General features: G+C 40.0%; 3 protein-coding genes across 3 annotated transcripts in view; all 3 read left to right on the top strand.

The window, feature by feature from the left end:
• The first annotated feature begins 5,001 nt into the window (after positions 1 to 5,001).
• Positions 5,002 to 6,085, top strand: MED9 (mediator complex subunit 9). Its single transcript, XM_065226373.1, has 4 exons — positions 5,002 to 5,063; positions 5,129 to 5,313; positions 5,413 to 5,476; positions 5,921 to 6,085. The coding sequence occupies exons 2-4, from the start codon at positions 5,162 to 5,164 to the stop codon at positions 6,083 to 6,085; spliced, it is 381 nt and encodes a 126-aa protein (XP_065082445.1). The 5' UTR covers positions 5,002 to 5,063; positions 5,129 to 5,161.
• Positions 6,086 to 6,095: 10 nt separating this feature from the next.
• LOC135704861 (protein NCBP2AS2 homolog) lies at positions 6,096 to 6,361 on the top strand. Its single transcript, XM_065226374.1, has one exon. The coding sequence runs from the start codon at positions 6,096 to 6,098 to the stop codon at positions 6,345 to 6,347; it is 252 nt and encodes an 83-aa protein (XP_065082446.1). The 3' UTR covers positions 6,348 to 6,361.
• A 5,172-nt stretch (positions 6,362 to 11,533) lies between these two features.
• The window catches only part of GTPBP1 (GTP-binding protein 1), a 30,778-nt gene continuing 16,021 nt past the window's right edge, over positions 11,534 to 26,290 (top strand). Inside the window, exons 1-2 of the mRNA XM_065226410.1 lie at positions 11,534 to 11,634; positions 12,168 to 12,497. Coding sequence (XP_065082482.1) covers positions 12,278 to 12,497 — 220 coding nt within the window. The 5' untranslated portion in view covers positions 11,534 to 11,634; positions 12,168 to 12,277. The remainder of the gene's footprint in view (positions 11,635 to 12,167; positions 12,498 to 26,290) is intronic.

Here is a 26,290-nt window from a genome sequence, read left to right as displayed (position 1 = left end):
AACACTTTTTGATTCACCGATTTGTTTGCACTTCTCCTTCTGTTCTGTGGTATTGAGGTAAATTCATATTCGTAATCTGTATTAAAAATGGAACCCAAACCCAAAATTTCATCAATTTTGGTACACTGGAACTATTTTAAATAAGTACGATTACATTTGCAAAACTCACCTTATTAGCGCCCCTTGGTGTCACTTTGTATGCACGGATAGAAATCTCCTTATGAACACTCGTGTTTATTTCAGTTACCATGGAGACGTAATTTGTGATTAGCCCCGGTCCCTTTCAAATTGTATCATTATTTATTAACGGTTCTTATATTTGAAATGACGTTTCACATTCATCTACACTGAAGCAAAGACCATAGTTAGGAATACTATTTTGCAAAAAACACCTATTTTCAGTATAACTATGCTTAATGCCGTTAAATCTACCATGATTTCAGTATAGTTGACTAAAAATATAATCAAATTTACTACCATTCTGTCAAAACTACTATGATTACTCAAAAGGCATAGTAGTTTTGATAGAAAAAATAGTAAAGTTAAATGAATTTCGTTTCTGCACAAATCTATTGGTGGGAGTATTTAATTTAAACCATCAATATAGTATTTTTGCCAATGGATTTTGTTTCTGTGTAGTGATGTCCGATTTTCATTCAAATAATCGTTTAATCGATTAACGAACCGAAAAGTAAACTATTTATAATCGGTTACATCATGCCGATATAAGCATTAACATCACCACAGGATCATCACCGATCGTTTCAAACATGTGTTGCACTCTCATTGGTATAGAAATGGCAGCACAGCGAACAAAAAATAATCGATTAGTTGTTAATCGAGTAATTAAAAAATGGGACATCTCTGATTTTGGTGTGATTGTTTTGATAAAAATGAGCGCAAAATTTCATCTCTTCCGAGGGGGCAGCACAACCACAAAATTACCTTGAATACGGGGGGTTCTCATTGGATGAAAGGGACCGTGAAAGCAGACACTAAAATAGAAAGTTTTTCTTCCGACAGTTTCATCTTAGTATTCATCTTTGTTATACCTTTTGGCAAATTTCTATTGCTCATTATTCATAAAATCTATAAGTCAACTAATAAGCAGCCGCCTTGCAAAAAGTTAATGAAGATCATGTATCAAATGAAATGTATAAGCGGTCACACATACCTTTTATGCATTCTTATAGGACCTATGTGGTTTGTCTTATGGAATGTATAAGCACAAACGAAGTGACAGACGACTAACTGGCGAAGAAATCCATTAAAATAATGTGGTTCACTGTAATAGAATTTTCTTGGAAGCTTGTGCCATCAGCCACCAGATGGGTTAGTTTTTTTGTTTTGATTTGAACAAAGTTGATTTTGTGTACAATGATTCTTTGACAGTGTGCAAAGAGTGTATCATTTTGTCAATTTTTTATGCATTTCAGTTTTGAGTAGAGTGAAAGAGATAGAACCAAAACATTCTAGTACATTTGGTGAAAATACTGGTACAATCCAGTAGTAGTGTTGCCATGTGGTACAATTCAGTAGTAGTGGTGTTGCCATGTGGTACACTGAAAAATTGAAATAGCAGGTTAGTCACCAAAGTTTTCGAGCCGCTCCGTCTGTCACTTCGTTTGTGGTATAAGGCTGATGTTTTGGCAAAAATGTATAAGTGAAACACATGGATACAATAATTGATTTTCGTTTCATGTGGAAGTGAGCTGTCAGTTTGTCAGTTTAGTGTCAAACAGTGAAGTTATTATTTTGCTTAAAATCTTGATTTAAAAATCGAGATGAAAGTGTGTGGATTCGAAAAAAATATAGCTGTGCTCAGAAAACAAAGCTCTTTCAGATATAAAAACCGATATATAAAAACCGATATATTTTTCAAAATTAAAGAGCCCAATTCATTCAAAACAGATTATTTTCAATCTAATCAACCATGATTAAGCCGAGGACTAAACCATAGATGTTACTCTAAGACAAGTAGGTCCCGAAGAAACGTGCTCAACTTTTTGGCTCAGCTCTGGTACTATCTTCGGTTCCAAGCTAATCGATTCACCCCTCGAAAAATGGTAAAATCCACGAACCCCTCATTTTATCTGTCAAGCTTTTATACAGAATCAAAACAAACATAGTGTAGTACTAGAGTTCCGACTAGAATGGGTTACGTTAATCGTTTGCTTGGGACCAATAGGCTGGTCAAGTAGTGAACCAATTTCAAATCGATAGTTTCGTATTGATTGTTGATTAAACTGATAAATCGGATGATTATTTTTTAGAAAGAGAGTATTAATTTTTAATCATTCTATTTGATTAAACTGAGTTCAATCAACCAGTGGCAATTAACGATTTTAAATTGGCTCACTACTTGACTAGCCTATTGGTCCCAAGCAAATCGATTAACGCACCGCATTCTTGTCAAAATTCTAGTACTACACAATGTTTATTTTGATTCGCTATGAAAGTTTGACAGATAAAATGAGGGGCTCGTGGATTTTCCTATGTTTTAAGGTGTGCATCGATTAGCCTTGGGACCGAAGGGAGTACCAGAGCTGAGCCAAAAAGTTGAGCACGTTTCTTCGGGACCTTCTGGTCTTAGAGTTACCTCTATGGTTCAATGTCAAATTGATTAAATTTCGAGCAAAATGGGAATAGTTTAATTTATAAGCGTATGTTATTTTTTTCCAAAATTATTATCATCTTACTTTTTAAAAGAAAAGCTGACGTGTTTTTCTTTTGCTGTGTATTTTTCGTCAGCGAATTAAATATTTATTGCTTTAAATTTGTTAATTTGTGTGCTGAAATTTTGTTTCAAGTGTTCATAAAGTTATCATTTAGTGATATATCGTGTTTTGCCCTCGGTTTTGCCTATGTTAGCCTTAAGTGACTCGGTTGACCTTGAATCTAACCTCCAAAATCTACGACGCAGCTTCAGTTTCATTGTTCAGTGTCGAAAATTGCCTCCAGGAAGCCTCCCTAATAAAAAAATAACCCTAAACGAACGATAACCCAAATCATTGAACTATTCCACAAATGGTTTGGATGATACCCAGAACACGTCGTTAAGCAAATTAACCATACCATTTTTATTAGGGCTGGTTCTCCGAGTTCGGATGTAACATTTTCGACGTGTAGTTCTGTTCTATTGAGAGATTCGTTACCGTGGGCGAGTTTACCTCGGTCCGGTTGGTGGATTAGCCCGGGAACGTGCTGGTAATGTGTCCGTCGCGAGTTTTGGTGGTGATTCGGTGGCCGATGTTGCCGTGCTGGTCTCGGACACATACTTAATATGTGCTCACATAAAAGCCATGTGTAACCACACATACTATTCATTTGACTCTTAAATTTCATGTGTGCTTGTGGGTGGATTCTGTTTAAGTGTTGTCACATGAAAATCATGTGGAATTTTAAATGGAAATTTGTCAATAAAAATGTGTGGAATTCTATTAGTGTAGCTAGGTTGTTAAGTGAGATTTTGCATCGTGAAGTCCCGAAAAAAAAATTACAGTGAAATTTTCAGTGGAAACAATGCTCTAACATTAATATTTATTGTCGACAATAAAAATGATTGTTATAATGTTGTACTCTTCCGAAAACGGCAAAACTGCTACCTAGCTGTACAATGAATGTACATAATAAAATGTTGTTACAATGATTTTTATCGTATTTTTCATTTATTTTATTGTTAACATGATACGATCATGAACAATAATGAACAACTCTATTACAATAAAAATTGTTGTTACATTAAATATTGGTGTATTTTCATTGTGGGTTACTTCACGAACAATAAAAATAAATCTGATTGAAGCATGCAGACTATGAGAGGGTCAGCAACACTGCCAATGTAATCAAGATAGGCGCTGCTCGTATGGCTCTGGCTTTGACAGTTCGTTTGGCTCAAAACCAAGCAGTCCGCGTCCGCTCATATCTTATCCTAGACCCTCTCTAAAGCTTAATGGAGATCTTTTCCGTGCAGTCAATAATCATACAATAATAATAAAAAATTCCACCACTTGAAGATGTCAGGAACTCTCAGGTGGAAGTATATTTCATGGGCGATTCTCTCCAGTCGAATGCATTAACTTATCAACGACGCTCAACCACCAAGGAGACGTGACCTAGGGATATCGAGCGCAGGGGAGTTGGCCTGCATTTCTCACAAGTACCGGATCGAATCTCGATCCATAACCAGTAAAAAAAGGACCACCCGTAACAGACATACCACCCCCTTCCCTTCCCGGGGCAATGTTTTATTTTCTCGATTTATTTTTAAAGTCGATAAAGTAGATCTGTCAGGCCAACACATACACTCTAAAGTACACTGTTATTTTTATTAATCAATAAATTCGCCAACCAACAGTAAAATAACAATAATATATAATGTTATTGAAAAAAAATTATATGGGAAAATCACGAAAATTTCATTGTTAAGATACTTAACAACCCCCCTTTTTTATTGTAAATTTTCCATTTACCATGAAATTTATTGTTTTGTACAACATAAATCAAGGTAAATTTATTGTAGACGTAACAATATAAATCATTGTTAAGACAATAATTTTCGTCTTATTGTTACATTGTTTTTTAATGTATTTTTGTTGTTATTTTTTTTCGGGTAGATATGCGATTTACTCAAATTTGGGTTATTGGACTGAACCCTATGTTGTGGGAAAAGTACTTAATTTTGGGTAGTTTCTCATCTCCGTGTAGGTAGACTGATCTTAGCGTGTAGCCTTTTTGGAGATGGGACCACCACGACGCCTCTACTGTGTTCAATGATGTCACATATTCCCATATTCAATGCAAGTCGTACAACATGTTAACCTTATTCCTTGGCTGGGTCTGTCGAAATGCAATGAGTTTATTACCGAGGGAAGCAATCAGTTAAGTTGTGTGAGTGAAACCCATTTAAGAAACAAGCAATTAGTGACGTCACTAATTGCGTTTACGTTGATTTTTTGGTTTACTACCAACCATATTTCACGATCTGATGAACCTCTCTCTGTACTCATTGGTCGAAATGGTCGAATTGGCGAGCTCGTGCACTCAAATTTCGTGAATTTCAGGTTTGCGACAATAAACAAAGTTAAGTTGAGTTTTCTTTGTCCTAATAAACTGTTCTGCTTATCAGCTTTTGGAATGATGTCCTAAACGTCTGTGTACAATGGAATCAATGCAGATAGAACAAGTTGATGTGAAACCACATATAATTAAGGGAAATATAGACAGTTCAACAGTTGCATCCTCATCCGACGTAGAATCACAGAAGGTAACCGAAATCGAGATTCTACCAGTTATATACGAAATTATCAGGAGGTTAGTGTCATTAAATTTTAAAACACTTGTAACATTACGTCGGCCTGTTATGTAAATACATAAATTTAATGCGACATTTTAATTATCCACCAAACCAAGTGTCGAGAAAGATCCTGTGGATAACGCAGCTAAACAAAAAGAAAGCCAGGACTGTAGTTTAAAGGTAAGTTGAAGTGAGAAGAACTTGAATATAAAAATTCAAGAGTGTGAATTCCGTCTACACAGAATTTCAAGTGGTAGGGGAAATGGCTCTAATGTTAGCCTATGGATCTAAGATTGGGCCCATGGCTAAAAATATGCTATTTATCAATTTTGTCTAAATGAACGCGTCATTGGAACGGTACTAATGAATATTTTTGGTCGCTATTTAAAATTTAGTCGATTGCTGAATTTATGTATGGGCCCAAATTAGGGGCATTTAGGCCGACATTACATCCATTTCCCCTAGATTATTTCTTTATTTTATTGTAAATATATCTACTGGTAGTTTTTTTTACGTATTTTGGTGCCGCGAAAAAAGCGATCTTCCTGGATAGGCCATAATTACGAGCCAGTGCCGAATTTCAGGATCATACTTCTTTTATGTGTCTGTTATTTTATCATTTAGGTTCTGGAGTTACAAAAAAGACTAGAATTGGCGCGTGTGACAATTCGACAGCTTCCCGGAATCGAGTATAGTAAGGAAGAACAGCTAAGAAGACTCGAAAGCCTTCGGAAACAACTGGCACTCAAACAACAGCTTATTAAGAAATACAAAAACGTTCAATTTTAGTACGGAAATCATGGTGCTTCGCGTTATTTTACGGTACTTGGCTAATAACGAGCAGTTGATTCAGCGACTGGCCGAGAGTTATCCAATGCGCAGAGCTGCTCAATTGCTAGTTAGCGCTTACTATCGGAGTCGGGCAGTTGCACAGGAACAAAAGCTAGTAGAGATGACACCTGAAAAGTTTAAACGAATGATGAATGCATTTAAAGATAATGTTAAACAAGAGATAGAGGCTGCGAAACAGGATTTGAAAAAGCGGAAATAGTGAATAGAGTTACATTTCTTTCAATTCTATTTCAATATAGACAAACATTGTAATATCTAACCTATGTAATCTTAACAAAAGTTAATCGGAAAGAAGTCCATGATTATCCCATACAAGGATCGTTCTCGAACAGTATATTATCGATACAGTTGAAAACCGGAATAACCCACTACAACCGATTTTACTCGCGTTCTACACATTAAACACATTGTTGGAATTAGTGCACTATAATCGCACAATGATGCGCAATACAGAGCACTTCTTCCGACACTGTATAATGTATAAAAAGAAAGTAAAGGCCCGAACGCAATGTGAGTGGAAGCGGAACGGAAACGGCAAGTTTGAAAGTTTCACAAATAACATCAAGTTGCCTAACCGACTTCGATTTGATTCTAACTAGTTTCAATCCGACAAGTGGGCTTACTCAGATCGGGCTTTTCCTTCTTCTTTCCTTTATTTAACGTCGGTCTCTGTTCCGCAATCTAGTGTCAATCACCGACGGACATCGATTGCCATCCATTGACGGCAATCCGAATGTGCAGGAAGGCAGCTTCCACACCTGCGTAGAATATCGCACCCATTCACAACACACATGGGCCGGGACCAATGGCTTTACTTCCCTTCTGAAGGAAGACGTGACCAGAGATTTTTATGCCTCAGAAAAATCCCACCGACCTCGGCTGGGATTGAACCCAGACCCATTGGGGTGTTAGAAAGCAGTCACGCTTACCACTACACCACCGGCGCCGGCTCTACACTATGTTTGTTTTGATTCGCTATGAAAGTTTAACAGATAAAATGAGGGGTTCGTGGATTTTTCTATGTTTCGAGGGGTGCATCGATTAGCTTGGGACCGAAGATAGAACAGAGCTGAGCCAAAAAGTTGAGCACGTTTCTTCGGGACTTTCTGGTCTTATACCACAAATGAAGTGACAGACGACTAACTAGCGAAGAAATCAATTAAAATAATGTGGTTCGCTGTAATAGAATTTTCTTAGAAGCTTGTGCCATCATCCACCACATGGGATAGTATTTTTGTTTTGGTTTTGCACAAAGTTGATTTTGTGTACATTGATTCTTTGACAGTGTGCAAAGAGTGCGTATCATTTTGTCATTTTTTTATGCATTTCAGTTTTGAGTAGAGTGAAAGAGACAGTACCAAAACATTCTAGTACATTTGGTGAAAATGCTAGTTCAATCTAGTAGTAGCACAAACGAAGTGGCAGACGGAGCGGCTCGAAAACTTTGGTGACTAACCTGCTATTTCAATTTTTCAGTGTACCACATGGCAACACCACTACTACTGGATTGTACCACATGGCAACACTACTACTGGATTGTACTAGCATTTTCACCAAATGTCCTAGAATGTTTTGATTCTATCTCTTTCACTCTACTCAAAACTGAAATGCATAAAAATAACGATAAAAATATACACTCTTTGCACACTGTCAAAGAACCATTGTACACAAAATCAACTTTATTCAAATCAAAACAAAAAAAAAACTAACCCTTCTGGTGGATGATGGCACAAGCTTTTAAGAAAATTCTATTACAGCGAACCACATTATTTTAATTAATTTCTTCGCCAGTTCCCGCATAAACGCGAACCATAAATTGACCTTACCAAAAATGGTTAAAAATTGTTTATAATCCCTGCTAAACTTCAACTGAAATGGTTATGGAACTTTACAAGAACGTTTAATGATAAAGTTTTAACTTTATGTATTATGGTTTTTTGGAAGCGGACCTTACAAATAATGAGTTGTTAAGAACCATTACCATTCAAAATTCTTGTTTTCTCCATATATTTTCGGGAGGAGGACTATATTAGAACCTTTTAACTTATGGTTTGAGAACATTAATGGTTATGGTTATGGTAGTCAGTAAGGTCCATGAATAGTTATGTAACATCGATCAACTTTATGTTGAATATATCGCGAATTGGTTGCCTGTAAATTACTGATTACCAATTCACGATATATTCCACGTTAAGTTGAGCGATAATACAAAACCATTAATGGACCTTACTGACTATCATAACCATAACCATTAATGTTCTCAAACCATAAGTTAAAACGTTCTAATATAGTTCTCTTTTCGAAAATGTATGGAGAAAACAAGAATTTTGAATGGTAATGGTTCTTAACAACCCATTATTTGTGAGGTCCGCTTTCAAAAAACAATAATACATAAGGTTAAAACTTTATCACACAAACGTTCATGTAAAGTTCCATAATCATTTCAGTTAAAGTTTAGGAGGGATTATAAACAATTTATAATTATTATGGGTAAGGTCAAGTTATGGTTCGCGTTTATGCGGGTAGTCGTCTGTCACTTCGTTTGTGGTATTAGGCTGTGTTCCATATGGTGAATTTTCACTTAAATTTGACAGATGGAAAATTTTCAAATAAACCTGTTATTGTACCAGACTTATTTTTGACAGACCAGGAATCAATTTTGACAAACACCTTCTCGAAAATAGAAAGATAAACAACAGAGAGATTTTCGAACATCTTAATTTATTTTCGAAGTGTCAAATTTAAGTGAAAATTCATCAAATGGAACACAACCTAAAGCCCAAGCGCAATGACAGCGGAAGCGGAACGGCAGCGGCAGCGGAAAAGCTCGATCTGAGTAAGCCTACTTGTCAGATTGAAAACTAGTTAGAATCAAATTGACTTCGGTTAGGCATTTTGATGTGATTTGTGACAACTGTCAAACTTTCCGTTCCGCTTTCGCCCACATTGCGTTTGGGCCTTAAGGCTATGAACCATTTGCGGAGTTAATTTTAACCCGTGGTTCAAAGTGACACTTCGAAAGTTATTTTCTATGTTCGAAAATCCCCGTGCTGTCGATCCACCGGTTTTCGAGCAACGGTTGTCAAAATTTAACTTCTTGTCTGTCAGAAATAACCATGCTCGGATAGCAGGGTTAATCGATAACTTGTCATCTGTCAAATTTTAGCCAACATGGTAAGAAAAAGTACCCAACGGCCAGTTCACTTTTACCACAAACAAAGTGACAGACGACTAACTGGCGAAGAAATCCATTTAAATAATGTGGTTCACTGTAATAGAATTTTCTTGGAAGCTTGTGCCATCATCCACCAGATGGGTTAGTTTTTTTGTTTTGATTTGAACAAAGTTGATTTTGTGTACAATGATTCTTTGACAGTGTGCAAAGAGTGCGTATCATTTTGTCATTTTTTTATGCATTTCAGTTTTGAATAGAGTGAAAGAGACAGAACCAAAATATTCTAGTACGTTTGGTGAAAATGCTAGTACAATCCAGTAGTAGTGTTGCCATGTGGTACAATCCAGTAGTAGTGGTGTTGCCATGTGGTACACTGAAAAATTGAAATAGCAGGTTAGTCACCAAAGTTTTCGAGCCGCTCCGTCTGTCATTTCGTTTGTGCTTTTACCTACTTTTGACTACCGTAATAAAAAATAAACAGAAACGAACGATAACCCAAATCATTGAACTATTCCACAAATGGTTTGGATGATACCCAGAACACGTCGTTAAGCAAATTAACCATACAATTTTTATTAGGGTAGTTTGTCTCCTTTTCTCCTACTAATGTTGTCAAAAACGGAGGAGCAAAACCACCCAACAGGAGTAGTAAAGTGTGGGAACCCAACGTTGAGTATAATCATATTTACCTACTGTTGGGTACAACTAACTTACTTTTGGTTAAAAAGCCAGTGGAAAATTCCATACGAACTGCACACAAGTAGAAATACTCAGAGGGAGAGATAGGCGGAGAAAACAAAACACTATTCGGCAGCAGGGATTTGTTCCTAAATTATCTTGCAACCCTTGCTAGAAGCTAATATTTCAAATGACTTTTATTTTTGATTCGATATACGTGCAAAATAATAATTGATTGCATCGCAATATTTTGCACATTTCTTGTTGCCATTCATTAACCAAAGAAGATCAATTAATCAATAGAGTTAGAATATTGCTTTTGGTTCCAAAAACTAGTTGAATTTGAGAAGCACACAAAACATATAGGTGATTGAATTTCTGTTCGATTGCAATACTCTCAAATTTATTCTAGTAAGAATAAGAAATCCTCGGATAAATTCTAATTGGAATGATCGATTGGCTCAGATTTTGACAGTTCATTTGGCTCAAAACATTCTCTCCGCCCATCTCTCCCTCTGAGTATTTCTACACACGAGTAAATGAAAATTACTTTGACCCGCTTTACCTACTTTTGGGTTCCTGCACTCAAGGTGACTACAAATAGGTGTTCTAATGTGTCAAATTCATGATTCAGCCATGTTGGATTTTTGTATGGGACAGCGCCCGAGTTTGTTTACAATTTGCTCTAAACCGCACTTTCCCCCCCCCGCGACCTCCTCGCCTATATAGTGAGAAAGCTGTATCACCATTTATATACCCACCATGCCTGCACTATAGTGCCGAGATGAGTGAAAAGAACTTAATTTTGGGTATTTTTTTCTAACCGTGAAGAGTTAAAAAATTCGCCAAATGGTTCAGAGCCTAAAGGCCGGCGCACAATGCTTACGTTTTCGGGTTTTTTGACAGATATGTGCATGGGCTAACTGTCAAAATGGGCATGGGCATGGGCTAACTGTCAAAAAACCTCGCAAAAAACCTGAAAACGTATCCATTGTGCGCCGGCTTTAAGGCTGTGTTCCATTTGGCGAATTTTCAAATAAATTTGACACTTCGAAAATAAATTAAGATGTTCGAAAATCCCTCTGTTGTTGATCTTCCTATTTTCGAGAAGGTGTTTGTCAAAATTGATTCCTCGTATGTCAGAAATAAGTCTGGTACAATAGCAGGTTTATTTGAAAATTTTCCATCTGTCAAATTTAAGTAAAAATTCACCAAATGGAACGCAGCCTAAGGATGTAAACCATTTGCCGAGTTAAATTTAACTCGTGGTTAAAAGTGACATTTCGAAAGTTATTCTTGATCGACAGCACAGGGATTTTCGAACATCAAGAATAACTTTCGAAATGTCACTTTTAACCACGAGTTAAATTTAACTCGGCAAATGGTTCACAGCCTAAGTCCACGTAAATAGTACCACTGAACTGTCATCAGATTGAGGTTAACCCTGACGGTGCAAAACCTTATTGTCAAACTGCAGATATTTTGACATCACAGGTGACACATAAGTGTTTTGTTGTCATATCATAATCACAAGCAAATTTTGTAAAAGTTGCGACATTGAGAAACTAATATTTTTTGGTGATTTTTCAACATTGAAAAGTATTATCGTAGAAAGGGCGTATTACTCATACAGGTATAGATTATTCTACCAATGGTGTTTAAATCGAATAATGTTGGATAAAATATGATTGAACGAATTAAAAAAATCTGTGAAAGGGCAGTTTAGATGACGTCCTAACTCATTACCAAAAACAGAAAATTATCATTAAGCCGCTTGGTATTTAAAATCAATGTTTTACTAGCTAATGCCAGCATGAACAAGGATTTTAAGCTACAATGTTAAAATAAAGTGTTGATCACATATAAAGTTATGCTGCGATCAAGGTGCACTAACGAAAAGAAAGATATTGAAAAGATCGATCTGAACAAAATTTAATTAAATAAATTTGGTTACGACCATGTAGTTTATCTAAATGATTTTGGATACTGAAGAAGGGATAAATTTTTCCCCTCAAAAATTGAAAATTATGACCCTCAACTCTGCTCGAATATTTGCAAAAAAAAAACTGTTTATTTTTCTTTAATTTTTATTCGCAATTCTTGTGTTGTGCTCTCTGTTTTTTGTGTTCATCTACTATCAACAGTTCTCTTTTTTACTCATTTCAGTTGTCAGCAGTTGCTTATTTTGCATTCTTAGATTATCGGAAGAAGAAGCGTTTTGACTAGAAGGTGATGCATTTACATTCAATTGGCAAACAGCTGATCCAGAAATTAAAATGCAATCATCAGCACCTCCAGGGCATCCTTCAACTCAACCAGCGACAACCATGAATATCAGTCCGGATAAGCCAACAAAAGTTGATTACTCGTGCATTCGAGGAAAGACAGTTCTCGTTAGTCCAACGGAAGAACAGTATGAAGCACTCACCAAACGGTTGCAGGAACGGATTGCCGACAGCCGTGGCGAAACGGTTTACGAGATTGGAGTAGGAGAAGGTAGGTAGTTCCCGTGTGCCCGAGTAAATATTGAGCTTTCTGACGTTTATTACACGCACATTTGCGTAATCGCATTTTCAAGTGCAAAGTTTATTATCCTCACTTTCGCTCCAGCCAAAAATGTTGGTTTGTTATTCTTATCCTCGAACAATGCAATAATAAACGGGTACCAAACACTAACAATATCATAGATGGTACGACCATGCCACATAAAGTTAGGATGATACCCCGAATTCATGGTCAGGCGCTTCTTATGGTTATTGTTTATGCGGGATTTCAATAACCATAATATATATTGGTTATTAGCCTATTTCCGTGTCCTGTGTCTTGGTATACTGCTTAATTTTAGAAAACGGTGGCCACTGAACCAGGAATTAACCGGAAATCGAAAACAACCGATTTGATTGGAACCTTGAAATAATATATATTTTAAAAACATGTTTTAATTAAATTCTGTTATATAGGGAAAATGGCTCTAATGTTGGCCTATGGATCTAAGATTGGGCTCATCGCTAAAAATCTGCTATTTATCAATTTTATCTAGATGAGCGTGTCATTGGAACGGTACTAATGGATATTTTTGGTCGCTATTGATTTTTTTTTCGATTGTTGAATTTATGTATGGGCCCAAATTAGGGGCATTTCAAGTCTTCGGTCCTGACTACGAGGTCTTTCGTTGCGTTCGGAATCCTAACAACAGTCGTAAACCTACTGGTGGAGGTGTCCAATAAACTCATCGATACTCACTGTCGGTCAGTTTTCACAGTTATCGAAAGTGCCACTGCAGTTGATGAGATATTCATTTTTGGTGACTTCAAACTGCCAGGCGTTTCGTGGAGTCCATCTCATAGCAGATTCCTGTATCTAGATTCTGATAGCTCTACATTTCACGCAGGAGCTATTCTCGACAACTACAGCGCAGCAACGCTTTATCAAATTAACCATATAGTTAACGAAAATGATCGTAGTTTGGACCTCTGCTTCGTGAGCACACAGGACAGGGCTCCATTAGTTTCCTCGGCTCCTTGTGCACTAACTAAGCTAGTTCCACATCACCCTCCTGTAATTGTCACTGTTGAGGAGAAACTCGTGCGTGATTTCGACGATTATCCTGCTTCCGGTTCTTATGACTTCTGTAAAACTGACCACCATAGCATCATAGATGATGATGATGATGGTCCCACCTCTTACCTCTACAAAGGTTTGAGCTGGACGATTAATCTTTAAGATAATTAAATATTACATTTTAACCAGCTTAGCAAACAAAATCAAACTGGTTTCAGTTATAGATATAAATTACCTCTAGAGTTTACAGTTGCTTCATAGCGATATAAATGTGGAAAAGCTCAGGCGTCCACCTCTTAGTTCGCCTTTTTGTCCACCTATAATATTCATACGTATTACAAGCAATCAAGCGTTAATGAACAATCAACAAAGCATCCTATTACACTAGCAACCCCGCAATCTGATGCTATCATAATTTTCAGCAATGTTGCATAATTTTCAGGAATGCTCACGAACCCCCAACATTTGCCAGAAAACTTACTACTAACTCAAAGTATCTTCCAAATAAGCTTCAAAATTGCATTTTTTTTATCAAATGTTAAATTTAGACCTCTATAACCGTAATACGCGCGCGAGGCTCAAACCTTTGTAGACTGCTTTTGACGTAGGACTACGTCTTTGATTTCTGTATGGAGGTACACTTTGTGAAAACTGAAAATGGAACATGTAACAAATTATGAAAGATTTTGAACGTTAATAACTCAGCTGCCCCTGAACCAATTTCAATAATTTTATCACCAATCGATCAGGGCTACGCTTACGTATCGATATCAATGACTGTTTATGTTCAACAAGAAACTATTGAAAAAGTAGTAAATGTCAAGCATTGTCCAAAAGCGTTAAAAAATTAACAAATCCACCAATTACGTACATGCATATGCTGCCTCTCCAGCACAGTCGTCAGAGAGTAGTTAGTAGACGAAACATGTCGATATAGCATTACGACGAGGTTCTGTAGCTCAGTGGTTACCGTTTCTGCTTACTGAGCAGAAGGTAGGGAGTTCAATCTCCTAAACCTTGCAATTTTTCACTTTGTCTTATTCTATCCCCATTACATTTAAATAAAGAACAAGTTCTGCTTTAACCGATCGCATCACTTACCACAGTGAATCCTAATCTAAAAATAACCTACCTCACTTACACTACTATCCTTCCCGAGATAGCCGTGGAGATGTATTCTCGGTCTCTAGTAACAACCGGACGTCGAACTAATCATCCTTCCCTCTCCAAAAGACCAGGAGGACGTGGCCGGCGCTGTGAATTGATCTATAGAATGAATTAATGTGCTTGTACATTGAAGATGGAAAGCTCATCCCATGCACCCATCTATGTAGTTCTCTGTGCAAGTGGATTAGTTGTGATCATTCACGAAGGAGCAACTACGAAGTGCACGGTCAGATAACGTTAACTCGACGGCAAACACATTCATTGATACGTTTATTGTTGTGGATGATAGAAGAGCATAGCAGAAATAGTGCGAAATAGGAAGCTATGGTCATCACAAAAGAGGAAATCGAAAAAGCGAATTGGCTTTCACCCTTCTGCTTCTAAGCCCCTTACATAGCATCGCATCGCTTTTGGTTCTAGGGCACTTGCTGGTTGCAATTTTTAGATCAGGATTCACTGTGATGTGATCAATTGTAAGCAACAGAAATTTCCTTCCCAACTCTTTTGTGGAATCTTTTAGTGGCTCTGAAAAGGGCCGGTTTTGATAGATTTCGAAGGAAAAATTAAGAGCGTTCACCACAAATACGAAGAGCCAACTGAATGTCCTTTGGCATAATTGTGACACGCTTGGCGTGAATGGCGAACAGATCGACCAGATAGGTCGGTTTATTTCAGTTTTTTTTAGTTAGTTAGTTAAATGATCTTTATTTCTTGTGTTTGTGTGGTTTACATGTATGAATTTTTTCAAGTGACACAGATGCGTCTTTTCAACTTTAGTACAGTGAGATTTTAATTATTATTTACAGTTTCTAGTCCTATCAGGCCTATTTTAAAGTATGACCACCTTGGTGGGATTGGTATGATTTGAATTGGAAAAAGGAGTCTACTTATAACTACTATTTACAACTACAACTAATCTACAACTACTATATACACCTAACCTACTATATACAAATTGCTTATCAAAGCATGTTCTGATAAATTACATTTTTGTGCAAATTTAGTCTTAATTTCGTTAATTTTGGAATCTATTTTGGCAATGCCTGCCTCTTCATGTAAATTTGTTATTCTAGTGTCGAAAGGACGATCAAGAACCATCCTCAGCACTCTATTCTGAGCGACCTGAATTTTGTTCCTGTGAGTCTGTGCACATGATTCCCACACCGGAGCTGCGTAGAGGATCGCAGGTGCTACGATTTGTTTGTAGACGGCCAGTTTGTTCACCCTTGAGAGGCGGGATCTGCGGCAAATCAGCGGATACAGACACCTAACCAAGGTAGAACACTTGACTACAGTTTTCTCTACATGCGAACGGAAGAGGAGCTTTTCATCGATCAACATCCCGAGATAGGTTACTTCGGCGGACCACTCAATCCTTGTGCCATCCATGATTACAGTACAAGATGGAGCCGGTTTCAGTTTGGGCGATTGCCGATGTAGGAACATGATCGCTTGTGTTTTGGAGGGATTGATTTTAATTTTCCACGTGGTGGCATAATCAGCAAAGGCGTTAAGGCATCGTTGAAGTTTGTTCGTTATTTCGCGAGGCATCCTTCCTTTAACGGCTATTGCGGTATCATCTGCGAACAGGAAGAACACGCAACCGTCTCCAAGGGGAGGAATGTCGGAAGTATAAATGCTGTAAAGCAAGGGGCCCAGCAGACTGCCTTGCGGCACTCCTGCTGGGATGGAAAACGTGTCGGAAAGACAACCATTCAACGATACCTTAAACGACCTTTGCTGAAGGTAGTTACGGGTGATTTTAACCAGATGTAATGGGAAGTTGAAATTACAAAGCTTGTACACAAGTCCGTCATGCCAAACATTGTCAAACGCCTTTTCAACGTCTAACAAGGCCATGGCTGTGGACTTGGATACAGCTTTGTTACTTCGGATGTTATTCATCACCCGTACTAGCTGATGATTGGTGGAGTGCCCCTTTCTGAATCCAAACTGTTCCGGAAGGAGAATGTTATTTTCCTCGACAAACTTGAGCAAACGATTGAGAATGAGTTTCTCGAACAATTTGCTCAGCGCTGAAAGGAGGCTGATTGGTCTGTAGCTTGAAGGCAATGTTGGATCCTTACCGGGTTTGCGGATTGGTATGATTTTTGCTACTTTCCAGATACTTGGAAAGTAGTGCAGTTCCAAACATCTGTTGAAGATAGCGGTTAGAAGAGACTGCACTTTCATGCTGAGTCTCTTCAAGATCAAGTTGAATATACCGTCAAACCCGGGAGCCTTCATGTTCTTGGTGCATTTCAGCGCTGAGCAAATTTGTTGTACTGTAATCATATCCGCCGGAGGCACGACACAAGGGGAGGCATCTAGGTTTTGAACGCATTGCGCAACCTGATCTTCGAGCGGACTTTGGATATTCGAGCCAAGCAAATGCGATGAAGCGACATGCTCGCCGATCGCATTTGCTTTCTCCTGTGGGGTGATTAAAAGCCGATCGTCATCATTTTCGACTCTGAGAGGTGGAATGGGTTTGGGATGAGTTTTCAGGACCTTGGCTACCTTCCAGAATGGTCTGGAGCGGTCGTCCAGATTCTGGACAACACGCCCGAAACTTTCATTTCGGAGTGAGTCCATTCTGGAAGCAATCTGTCTGTTCAGATCAGCCATTTCACGTTTTTTGCCCAGATCTCCAGTCCTCTGAAACTGGCGTCTACGAACATTTCTCAGGCAAATCAAAAGTTGGGTGTGGGAATCAATGGCAATAAACTTACCCCTCACAGGAACTCGTCGGACGCACGCCTCGTCAGCCACGGTTATGGCTTGGTGGAGTCCCTCCAACGCTCGGTCGATGTCCTCCACGGTGTCAAGCGGCGGGTTGTCGATGATGTGCCTGTCTACCACGCGTCCAAACTGGGCCCAGTTTACGTGATGGTAGTCCTTGCGCAGGCTTGAAGCAGGAGCCACGTTGCAGCCCAGTTCAGCCACCACCGGTTGGTGGTCGGAGCTGAGTTCGTTCAAGGCTACCGGCTTGGACAAGCCGATATTTGTCAGGAACAGGTCTAGCGTCGATGGGTTGCCCGCCGGTGAGATGAATGTTGGTTCATCCGAAAACCAAACGGAATACAGCCCATGCTGTGAGTGGTCGAACAGGAGACGACCGTTCTGGTTCTGCTGGTAGTTCCGCCAGGCCTCATGGCGAGCATTCAGATCTCCTCCAACTACGAAGCGGGAACCGGTACGGGTGATGGTGGACAGGTCCTTCTTGAATTTAGCCGCTAGTCCACTGCTGGCGGCACACTGTCGAGGGCAGTAGACGGCGATGAACTGGACGTATCCAGTCGACGACTCCACCTCCACACCAAGGGCCTCGATGATAGAGGTGCGGATATGGGACAGAGTGTGGTATTTTATTCCTTTCTTGACGACGACCGCAACACCACCCCCCCTGGAGCTGGTGCGATCAAGCCGGATAGTGTTATGGTCAGGCAACCAGAAGCTGTCGCCGGACTTTAGATGGGTCTCGGTTAGAAGGCCCACGTCGATGCTGTGCTTGCGGAGGAAGTCGGCAAGCTCAATCTTTTTTGCTCTTACAGAGCAAGCATTCCAGGTGACGATAGTTAGCGGTTTAGACGCCATACTGGATGATGAACTTACCGAGCACTTGGATCTGTTCGGGCTTATTGCGGCACTTACGAAGAGCACCGGACATGTTGACGAAAATTTCCATCAGTTCATCCGCTGTGAACAGATCGGGGTTGTTGTTTTGCGCTGTTGGTTGTCTCCAGAATCCAGGGGGGGGATGGAGAGCTTTGACCAGCAGAATCACCGGAAGCTTCTTGAGGGGGGGCGGGTTGCACCCGCGAATTCGCTTGCCTTTGCTGGGGAGCACGAAGAGGCGGAAAATCCTCCGTCCTGAATGATGGGGTTTTGTCCTTCTTGCGTCCTGGTTGATTGTTGCTTGACGCCAGCTTTCGGATGCGTTTGAAGTCCTCGCGTTTGGAGCACTGTCTGTCAGAGCCTTGATGTGCACCACCACAGTTAGCGCATTTTATCGCCACGGCTCCATCCGCAGGGCAGTTGGAAGTGGCGTGTTCTTGAGCGCAGTTGCTGCAGCGTGGCTTGATGTTGCAGTTGCGGGTACCGTGTCCAAAATTGAGGCACCTCTGACACTGCGTTACGTCACGATGACCACCACGGTATGGCTCCCACCGTACGATGATGGAGTAGATCGATCGGATGGCTTGTAGCGCATTGAGCGTCACCGTCCCTTTCTGGAAGTGCACCAGGAAAAGACAATCCGGGTACGTCTTCACGTTTTCATCTCTCCTTGTCATTCGGAAGACAGCGATTGGGGCTAGCTTGTACCGGTTGATTTCGGCTTCGACCATCTTGGGGTCGAAGTTTGGTAGACCCCTGATGACTACCTTGAAGGGCTTCTCACCGGGGATGTCGTGCGTGAAGAATTCCGCCTTGGTATCCTTCAGATATTTCACGGCCACTTCGTACTCCGCTTTGGTTCGGAGCATCACCTTGGTGCCGATCCTGCCGAGCTTATACTCAGCTGCAACGCCCAGCGATGAAAGATCGCCAATCAGCGTGTTGAGTGGGACTTGCTTCACCACCAGTAGAGGAAGCTTCATTTTTGCTGCACTCGGGCTGGCAGCAGTTTCGTTGTCGACGGCGTCACCGAAATCACCAATGACGCTGACGTTCGTCGCGGTGGCATCGTCCCGTCCACTCGCACCATCGGACTGGCCTTGATTTTTCTTCCTCTTCTTTGACCGCTTCACCGTGGCTGAGGTGGGATTCCCTACATCGGTGGGAAGAGTAGCGTACCTATTCGAAATAGGTACACTCAAGCTACCCTCACCGCTGTTCTTCTTCTCCGTTTTCTCTCGGAGCCTGCTCCGGGAGCGCTGTCTTCCCATCACACGAAGCGACCGACACTACTGACGACGCGATTAAACTGCGAATGTTTGGAACAAACTAGAAACTTTAGAACAACTCGACAGAGCGAGCAAAGACCGAACTGTACTGCTTGACGTTCAAGCAGAGAATGACCGGTTTATTTCACTCATCGAGGGTATACTTATACCTGAGTCGAGCAGCATATTATTAATACAGGAAGGGTACAATACATACAGCGGGAAGCAAAATACTAAAAAGGGGAGGAGTTTCGCTTCTTATGCTACGGGCACAAAACGAGACACCACTGTCGAAATGACTATCAGTTGTTCTCTACCGAAGCGAACAGCTAAACTATGGCACCGAAAACCAGTGGAAAGGCCGCCAAGAAGTCCGGAAAGGCGCAGACAGTCATCGTCAAGGGAGAGAAGAAGAAGAGGAGACAGCGCAGGAAAGAAAGCTATAACATCTACATCTACAAGGTGTTGAAGCAGGTCCACCCGGACACCGGAGTCTCGTCGAAGGCCATGAGCATCATGAACAGCTTCGTCAATGACATCTTCGAACGCATTGCTGCTGAGTCGTCCCGTCTGGCTCAATACAACAAACGCTCGACGATCACCTCCCGCGAAATCCAAACTGCTGTCCGTCTGCTGCTGCCGGGTGAGTTGGCCAAGCACGGTGTTTCTGAAGGAACCAAGGACGTCACCAAGTACACTAGCTCCAAGTAAATTCGTACCATCCAAACAATCAATCGGCCTTTGGCCACAAATCGATTTCCAACGTAAAAGAGGTTTTGATGATTTATTGAACTTTTAAATGTTCGAAAGCAGCGTTAGCAAAGTTCGCGATAAGAAATCAGTTGTTGATTTGCCTTATGAAAATAATGTTGACAAAAAGAATAAGAGGTTGCATCCATGACATGACCGTACGGTTTTGACGTACACGGTAAGAAAAAAGTACCCAATGGCAAGTTCACTTTTACCTACTTTTGACTAGTTTGTCTCCTTTTATCCTTCTAATGTTGTCAAAAACGGAGGAGCAAAATCACCCAACAGGGTGAAGTGTAAAGTGTGGGAACCCAACGTTGAGTATAATTATATTTACCTACTGTTGGGTACAACTAACTTACTTTTGGTTAAAAAGCCAGTAGAAAATTCCATACGAACTGCACACAAGTATATGAAAATTACTTTGACCCGCTTTACCTACTTTTGGGTTCCTGCACTATAGTGCCGAGATGAGTGAAAACAACTTAATTTTGGGTACTTTTTCCTAACCGTGTAGGACGTCTGTGATTTCTATATGGGGGTACACATTGTGAAAACCGAATATGGAACATGAATTAATTCGACAGTGAGCATTCATAAGGGCGTATACGCGATGATCGATTCTCTTCATCGATTTTCTCTTTTCTTAATAACTCGCTAGATTTAACGTTTGTCGGTGCGTTTGTTGTTGCTTTTGAAAGCCAATACAACCTATTACAACTCTACATTGAACAAATTGTACAAAATTGTTTCGCTTAGCTGTAGAAATGCAAAGAGAAAAACGATGAAGAGAATCGATCATCGCGTATACGCCCTTATGCATGCTCACTGTCGAATTGTGACACGCTTGGCATGGATGGCGAATAGACCGACCAGATAGGCCTCGCTGAATTCCTGTAGGGCCATTAACGGCCGAGCTTTGGAAGCGCAGATCGGTCTTGAAGTCCTGGGCGATTTCACGGACCAGACGCTTGAAAGGCAACTTGCAGTCAGCAGCTCGGTCGATTTCTGGTAACGACGGATCTCACGCAGAGCGACTGTTCCTGGCCGGTAGCGATGAGACTTCTTCACTCCTCGATCTGTTTGAGAGGAGCCTTTCCTCCGGTGGACTTACAAGCGGTCTGCTTGGTTCGGCCATTATACGATGTGGATACGTTGAACGCAATCTGTTGAATAAAAATTTTAATTACCCAGCACAATCATGGGCATTGGCTCTAAGCAAATATTTCATCAGATTCAAGACAAATCTGTACGATTGTAAATAGAACAGAAAATGAAAATATAAAAATGAGGTAAGGAAAATAATTAAAATATGGTTCAGATTAATACACATTACCATTTATTATATAAGACCACGTAGTCCTACGTCACCATTGCGTACAACCCCATAGGGCTGTCCCTTGTAGTTTTTTTTTAATTAATCTACTATTAAATCAAAAATTAAAAATCCATCATCACCATCGTGGCGAACAGAAATAGTTTTTGCAGTGCTACAATAATTATTAAAAAGTCATTATGACAGCTATCCATATAAAATAATCCGTTAGAGATAACTTCGTCAAGGTACATAATTTGTTAATTCATAAAAAAAAATCACTGGAAAACTGTTCAAAAGACAGACTTAACGTGTGAAATGCAGTGTCTTACAAATTCTGTAAGTGTTGGTGAACGTTTAATATGTCTAGGCCGAGGTCTAGGCATCGAATTGAAAACATTTATTCCTTTATAATATAATGAATTTTGTGAAGCACAAGTCAAGAAATGTGGTGTTCTTATTTCAACCGCGTTTCTAGTATTATATCTATGAAAGTCACCTCCTCTTTCAATTCGATCACACGAATATCGAGGCAGCATACCGTTAACTACTTTAAAAATGAACACAATAGTCAAATATACCTACACTTATTTGCTTCACCGACAATCATTCATTGTAAGGAGCAGGGCTGTCTTGCATCAACGTAGAGAGAGCAATGTCACTGATGAAAAATATTGTATTACTATCTTCGTCGCACTCCAAGCAGCGCATGACAAATTCCGTATGAAGACAGTCCTCTTTCATTTACGTCGTGAAAAAAAAAACTAGCTCAGTACGTTCTCTCTCTCTTAGATCGGTCGGTTACTCGGAGAGGATTAAAAACTGCACGTTTCAGTCAGCCTTTCCGTATTGTTTGACAAAAAATGATGATCGTTGGAAGCAACACAAAAAAGTTAAAATGGGTACAAAACGGATCCGAACCACCAACGTTGAGATTAACAGGCATGTATCTTCACCACTGGTCTATCAGCGCTTAGGATAATAGAAAGGCTAAAGGAAAACAAGAAGCGCTCATAGTGTGGTTACTAGTCTGCTCACATGCACGTTCGACGGTATTTGTATTTTTTTTTGTTCATGCATGATACAAAAAAGAGAAGTGAGGGTAAAAGATGCGATAGGATTTGTTCACAGGGATTACTGTCGGCTTCTCTTCGTCAATGACGAAGGATGTATGGAAATGATGGTTTTTGTACCGCGACAATCTATTTTTGGTTTTCGTCAAACGTCACTGACCAAACTGACCGTTACCAACTCTGGTAAGGAGTCTAGCATCAAAGTTGATGAATCTATTACATCTCAAAATCAAATGCATTATTTTATTCTGCAAGCGCTGTTATCTCGATATTTGTGTTGCATTGGCCAGAAATAAAATGGAAGGGCAAAAGTCTACATGAGGAGAGATGATTGATTTGTATGGCTGTATTTTACTGGCAATAATTAAATCGTTTTTCTGTCGACATAGAATTCCATACTTCTTGGCAATTTTCTTGATGACATTGTCAATGTGAGAGTTGAACTTAAGTTTGTCATCAATAATCAGATGTATTGTCTAGCATGGTATAAGAGAACATCCTTGAACAACCTTTTCACATGTCTTGGCATATGCCATTGACAGACATGTCCCGAAAAGAACCAGCGAGTCAGTCGTGAATGCTTTTCAAGTTTCCAACGAGACATCCAGCGCAAACTTAAGCTACACCCGAAATCCTTTTGGAACTACGTGAACGAGCAACGCAGGGAATTCTATGGAATTTAACGGAGAAGTTACTGCCACCGTTCAGGATATATGCCACCTTTTTTCCCGACAATTTTGCCAGTGTATTCACTAATGAGATACTAAATAATTGACGTTGACGGCGACTCTGTAGCTCTTTACTCCTATGGTATAATCCATAAGCAAACGTCAGACTGTGCGTGAAACATGGCGGACTTCGTACTATCCTTTCACTCCACAGAAAAATCCCATAAGAAACTGTTAATCTTTTCTAGAAGAGACGATTTTTCGACGGTACCGTCAACGCCAATTGACGACCATATTAACCTGGCTGCCAGGAACGTTCCAGTAAATGATCAAACGCTGGGTGCAATTGATGTTAATGCTGAGATGATTTCTACGGCCGCAACTCTGCTCAAGTCATCCTTCAATCCTGGATCTGATGGAGTTGCATCTGTACTTATAAAGAGACATATTGCTAGCTTGTTAATTCCGCTTCATCGCCTGTTCCGAATGTCTCTCTCCAGTGGCATATTTCCATCTTGCTGGAAATTTGCGCACATGTTTCTCGTCGACAAAAAGGAAGGAAACGAGCTGTGGATAACTATCGAAGAATTACATCGTTAAGTGTCCCATTGCAAGCAGTATTTGAGTGCTGATCAACATGGGTTTACTGTCGGCCGCTCTACAACTACCAATCTGCTGTGTCTCACATCGTATATAACCGATAGCATGTGGGATCGGGTTCAAACGGACGTTATTTATTCAGATCTATCCGCAGCATTCGCAGGCTCGGTGTATGCGGTAATCTTCTGAGTTGGTTTCGATCATATCTTACCGGTCGCCAACTAAAGATTGCCATAGGAGATTGCAGATCAGCTAGCTTGTTCGCCACATCAGGTATACCTCAGGGAAGCCACATGGAACCGTTGATTTTTATACTGTACTTCAACGACGTACACCTGGTCATCGAAGCTCCTCGGTTTTCATATGCAGATGACCTCAAAATCTTCCTACGAATCTGCTCCACTGCTGACTGTCACTTTCATCAACTTCAGCTGAATGAATTCGCTTGTTAGTGCAGAATGGTAGTGAACTCAGCCAAATGCTCTACTATTACGTTGAAACCGAAAACAACAACCGATAATATTTAGCTATGACCTGCTTGGCTCGATAATCGAACGCGTGAATACTTGGGTGTGATCTTGGATTCGCAGCTTTCATTCAAGCAACATTGCATATGTTGTCGATAAGGTGTCAAGAACTTTAGGGTTCATTTTTAGGATAACTAAAAACTTCACTGATATCTACTGTCTAAAATCTCTCTATTGTTCGCTTGTTCGATCGACGCTTGAGTATTGTTCAGCGGTTTGGAACCAAAACTACAACAACGGTGCCGAGAGAATTAAATCTGTTCAACGTCGCTTTCTTCGTTTTGCGTTGCGCAGATTGCCTTGGAATGATTCGTTTCGATTACCCAGTTACGAAAGCCGTTGTCAACTTATCGACCTAGAACTTCTCCAGACTAGAAGAGACACAAGCAGAGCCCTAACCGTGGCCGATATCCTGCAAGGAAGGACAGATTGCGAGGCTATCCTGAGGCAAATTGACCTGAATGTTCAACCCCGACTCACAGTGGTGCCAAGGGTATCAAAACACGCGCTTTTTTATTTACGCTGAAATGGTTGATTAAAGGTACTAGGTGTCTTCTGAGAAGTTTCTTGGGTTACAACACTCCTTCTTATGGTAAAAGAAAATTAAAGATTAATCCACCTAAAAGGGAGATGCAAAATTTATTTTTTTAACATAATAAGATACAAAATAATTGTGTTCGGCAAAGCTGTAGTAAACATTACTGTGAACAACTTTGCTGAAGACTATAGCTTTCTAGCTCTTATAACTGCTGAGATATAAAGGTTTTTATGTGGAGACATCGTTAAAATCAGTTTTGTATCTGTAACTATTTCTACAATATTTCTACATGTCTGGTATGTTGTATTAAGATGTTAGAAATATCAAATTACATAACTTTTCAGAAGACTGCAAATTGCTATCATCAATACTTGAAAAGATATTTACATGTTTTGGTTGAAAATTACCCAACTTCCAATAACAATAGCTTCTAAACGGGCAAAAACGAGCAGGCCATTCATTGAGCAATTGAAAGTACAAGAAAATGCAATAAAATGGTGAAGAAACCAGACCGCCCCCACTTGACCCTTAACCAAAATACTTGCATTAAAACTTGTTACTTTTCAGAATTTGAAATGCCGATTTTGTGAAACCACGGAACTGCTATCGAGTGGGTGTGAAAAGAGGCATACAAATGGATAACCAAGCAACCTGGGTTATTTCTAGTGACTAAAAAAATGACTCGGGATCAAAACGTCAAATAACTGTGAAAGGTTCGAAAGCTACGGAATAGAAACGGCTCGTAAACTAGTCGATCTATATCCAACGGGGTATCTTTGATAATGCGGGTAACTTTGATGGTATAATATAAAGAATAAATTTACTCGCTGTGCTTTTTCCAAATAAGAAACATTGGTTCCATATGGTAGCTTAGGATATTTCCGTTGATATGGTATAAAGATTTTAAATAGTATGTGTTACATATTTTACAAAAATATTAATAATGCAACGGCGCCGGTGGTGTAGTGGTAAGCGTGATTACCTCTCACCCCAGTAGGCCTGGGTTCAATACCAGTCGGCGCCGCCGGGATGTTCTGAGGCATAACATCTCTGATCACGCGTTCCTTCGGATGGGAAGTAAAGCCGTTGGTCCCCGGTTCATGAGTTGATGGGTCGATAGGTAGGGTCCAGGTGTGGGAGCTGCCTTCCTGGCACGTCGGTAGCATTGGTGCTCAGCACGGAAAACAAGATCGACGGAAAAAAA

Source organism: Ochlerotatus camptorhynchus, unplaced genomic scaffold, assembly GCF_037179485.1.
Source record: "Ochlerotatus camptorhynchus isolate MF236.1 unplaced genomic scaffold, CSIRO-AGI_Acam_v1.1 ptg000250l, whole genome shotgun sequence".
NCBI lineage: Eukaryota > Metazoa > Arthropoda > Insecta > Diptera > Culicidae > Ochlerotatus > Ochlerotatus camptorhynchus.
Note: the sequence above shows the minus strand (reverse complement) of the source record. Positions and strands in the feature narration are given on the sequence as shown.

Bases quoted from the DNA above. Each gene is read 5' to 3' on its own strand.
- MED9 (XM_065226373.1), top strand. From the start codon at position 5,162: ATGGAATCAATGCAGATAGAACAAGTTGATGTGAAACCACATATAATT. The intron at 5,314-5,412 runs GTTAGTGTCATT...CACCAAACCAAG, and splicing joins ATATACGAAATTATCAGGAG to TGTCGAGAAAGATCCTGTGG. The intron at 5,477-5,920 runs GTAAGTTGAAGT...TTTATCATTTAG, and splicing joins GCCAGGACTGTAGTTTAAAG to GTTCTGGAGTTACAAAAAAG.
- LOC135704861 (XM_065226374.1), top strand. From the start codon at position 6,096: ATGGTGCTTCGCGTTATTTTACGGTACTTGGCTAATAACGAGCAGTTG.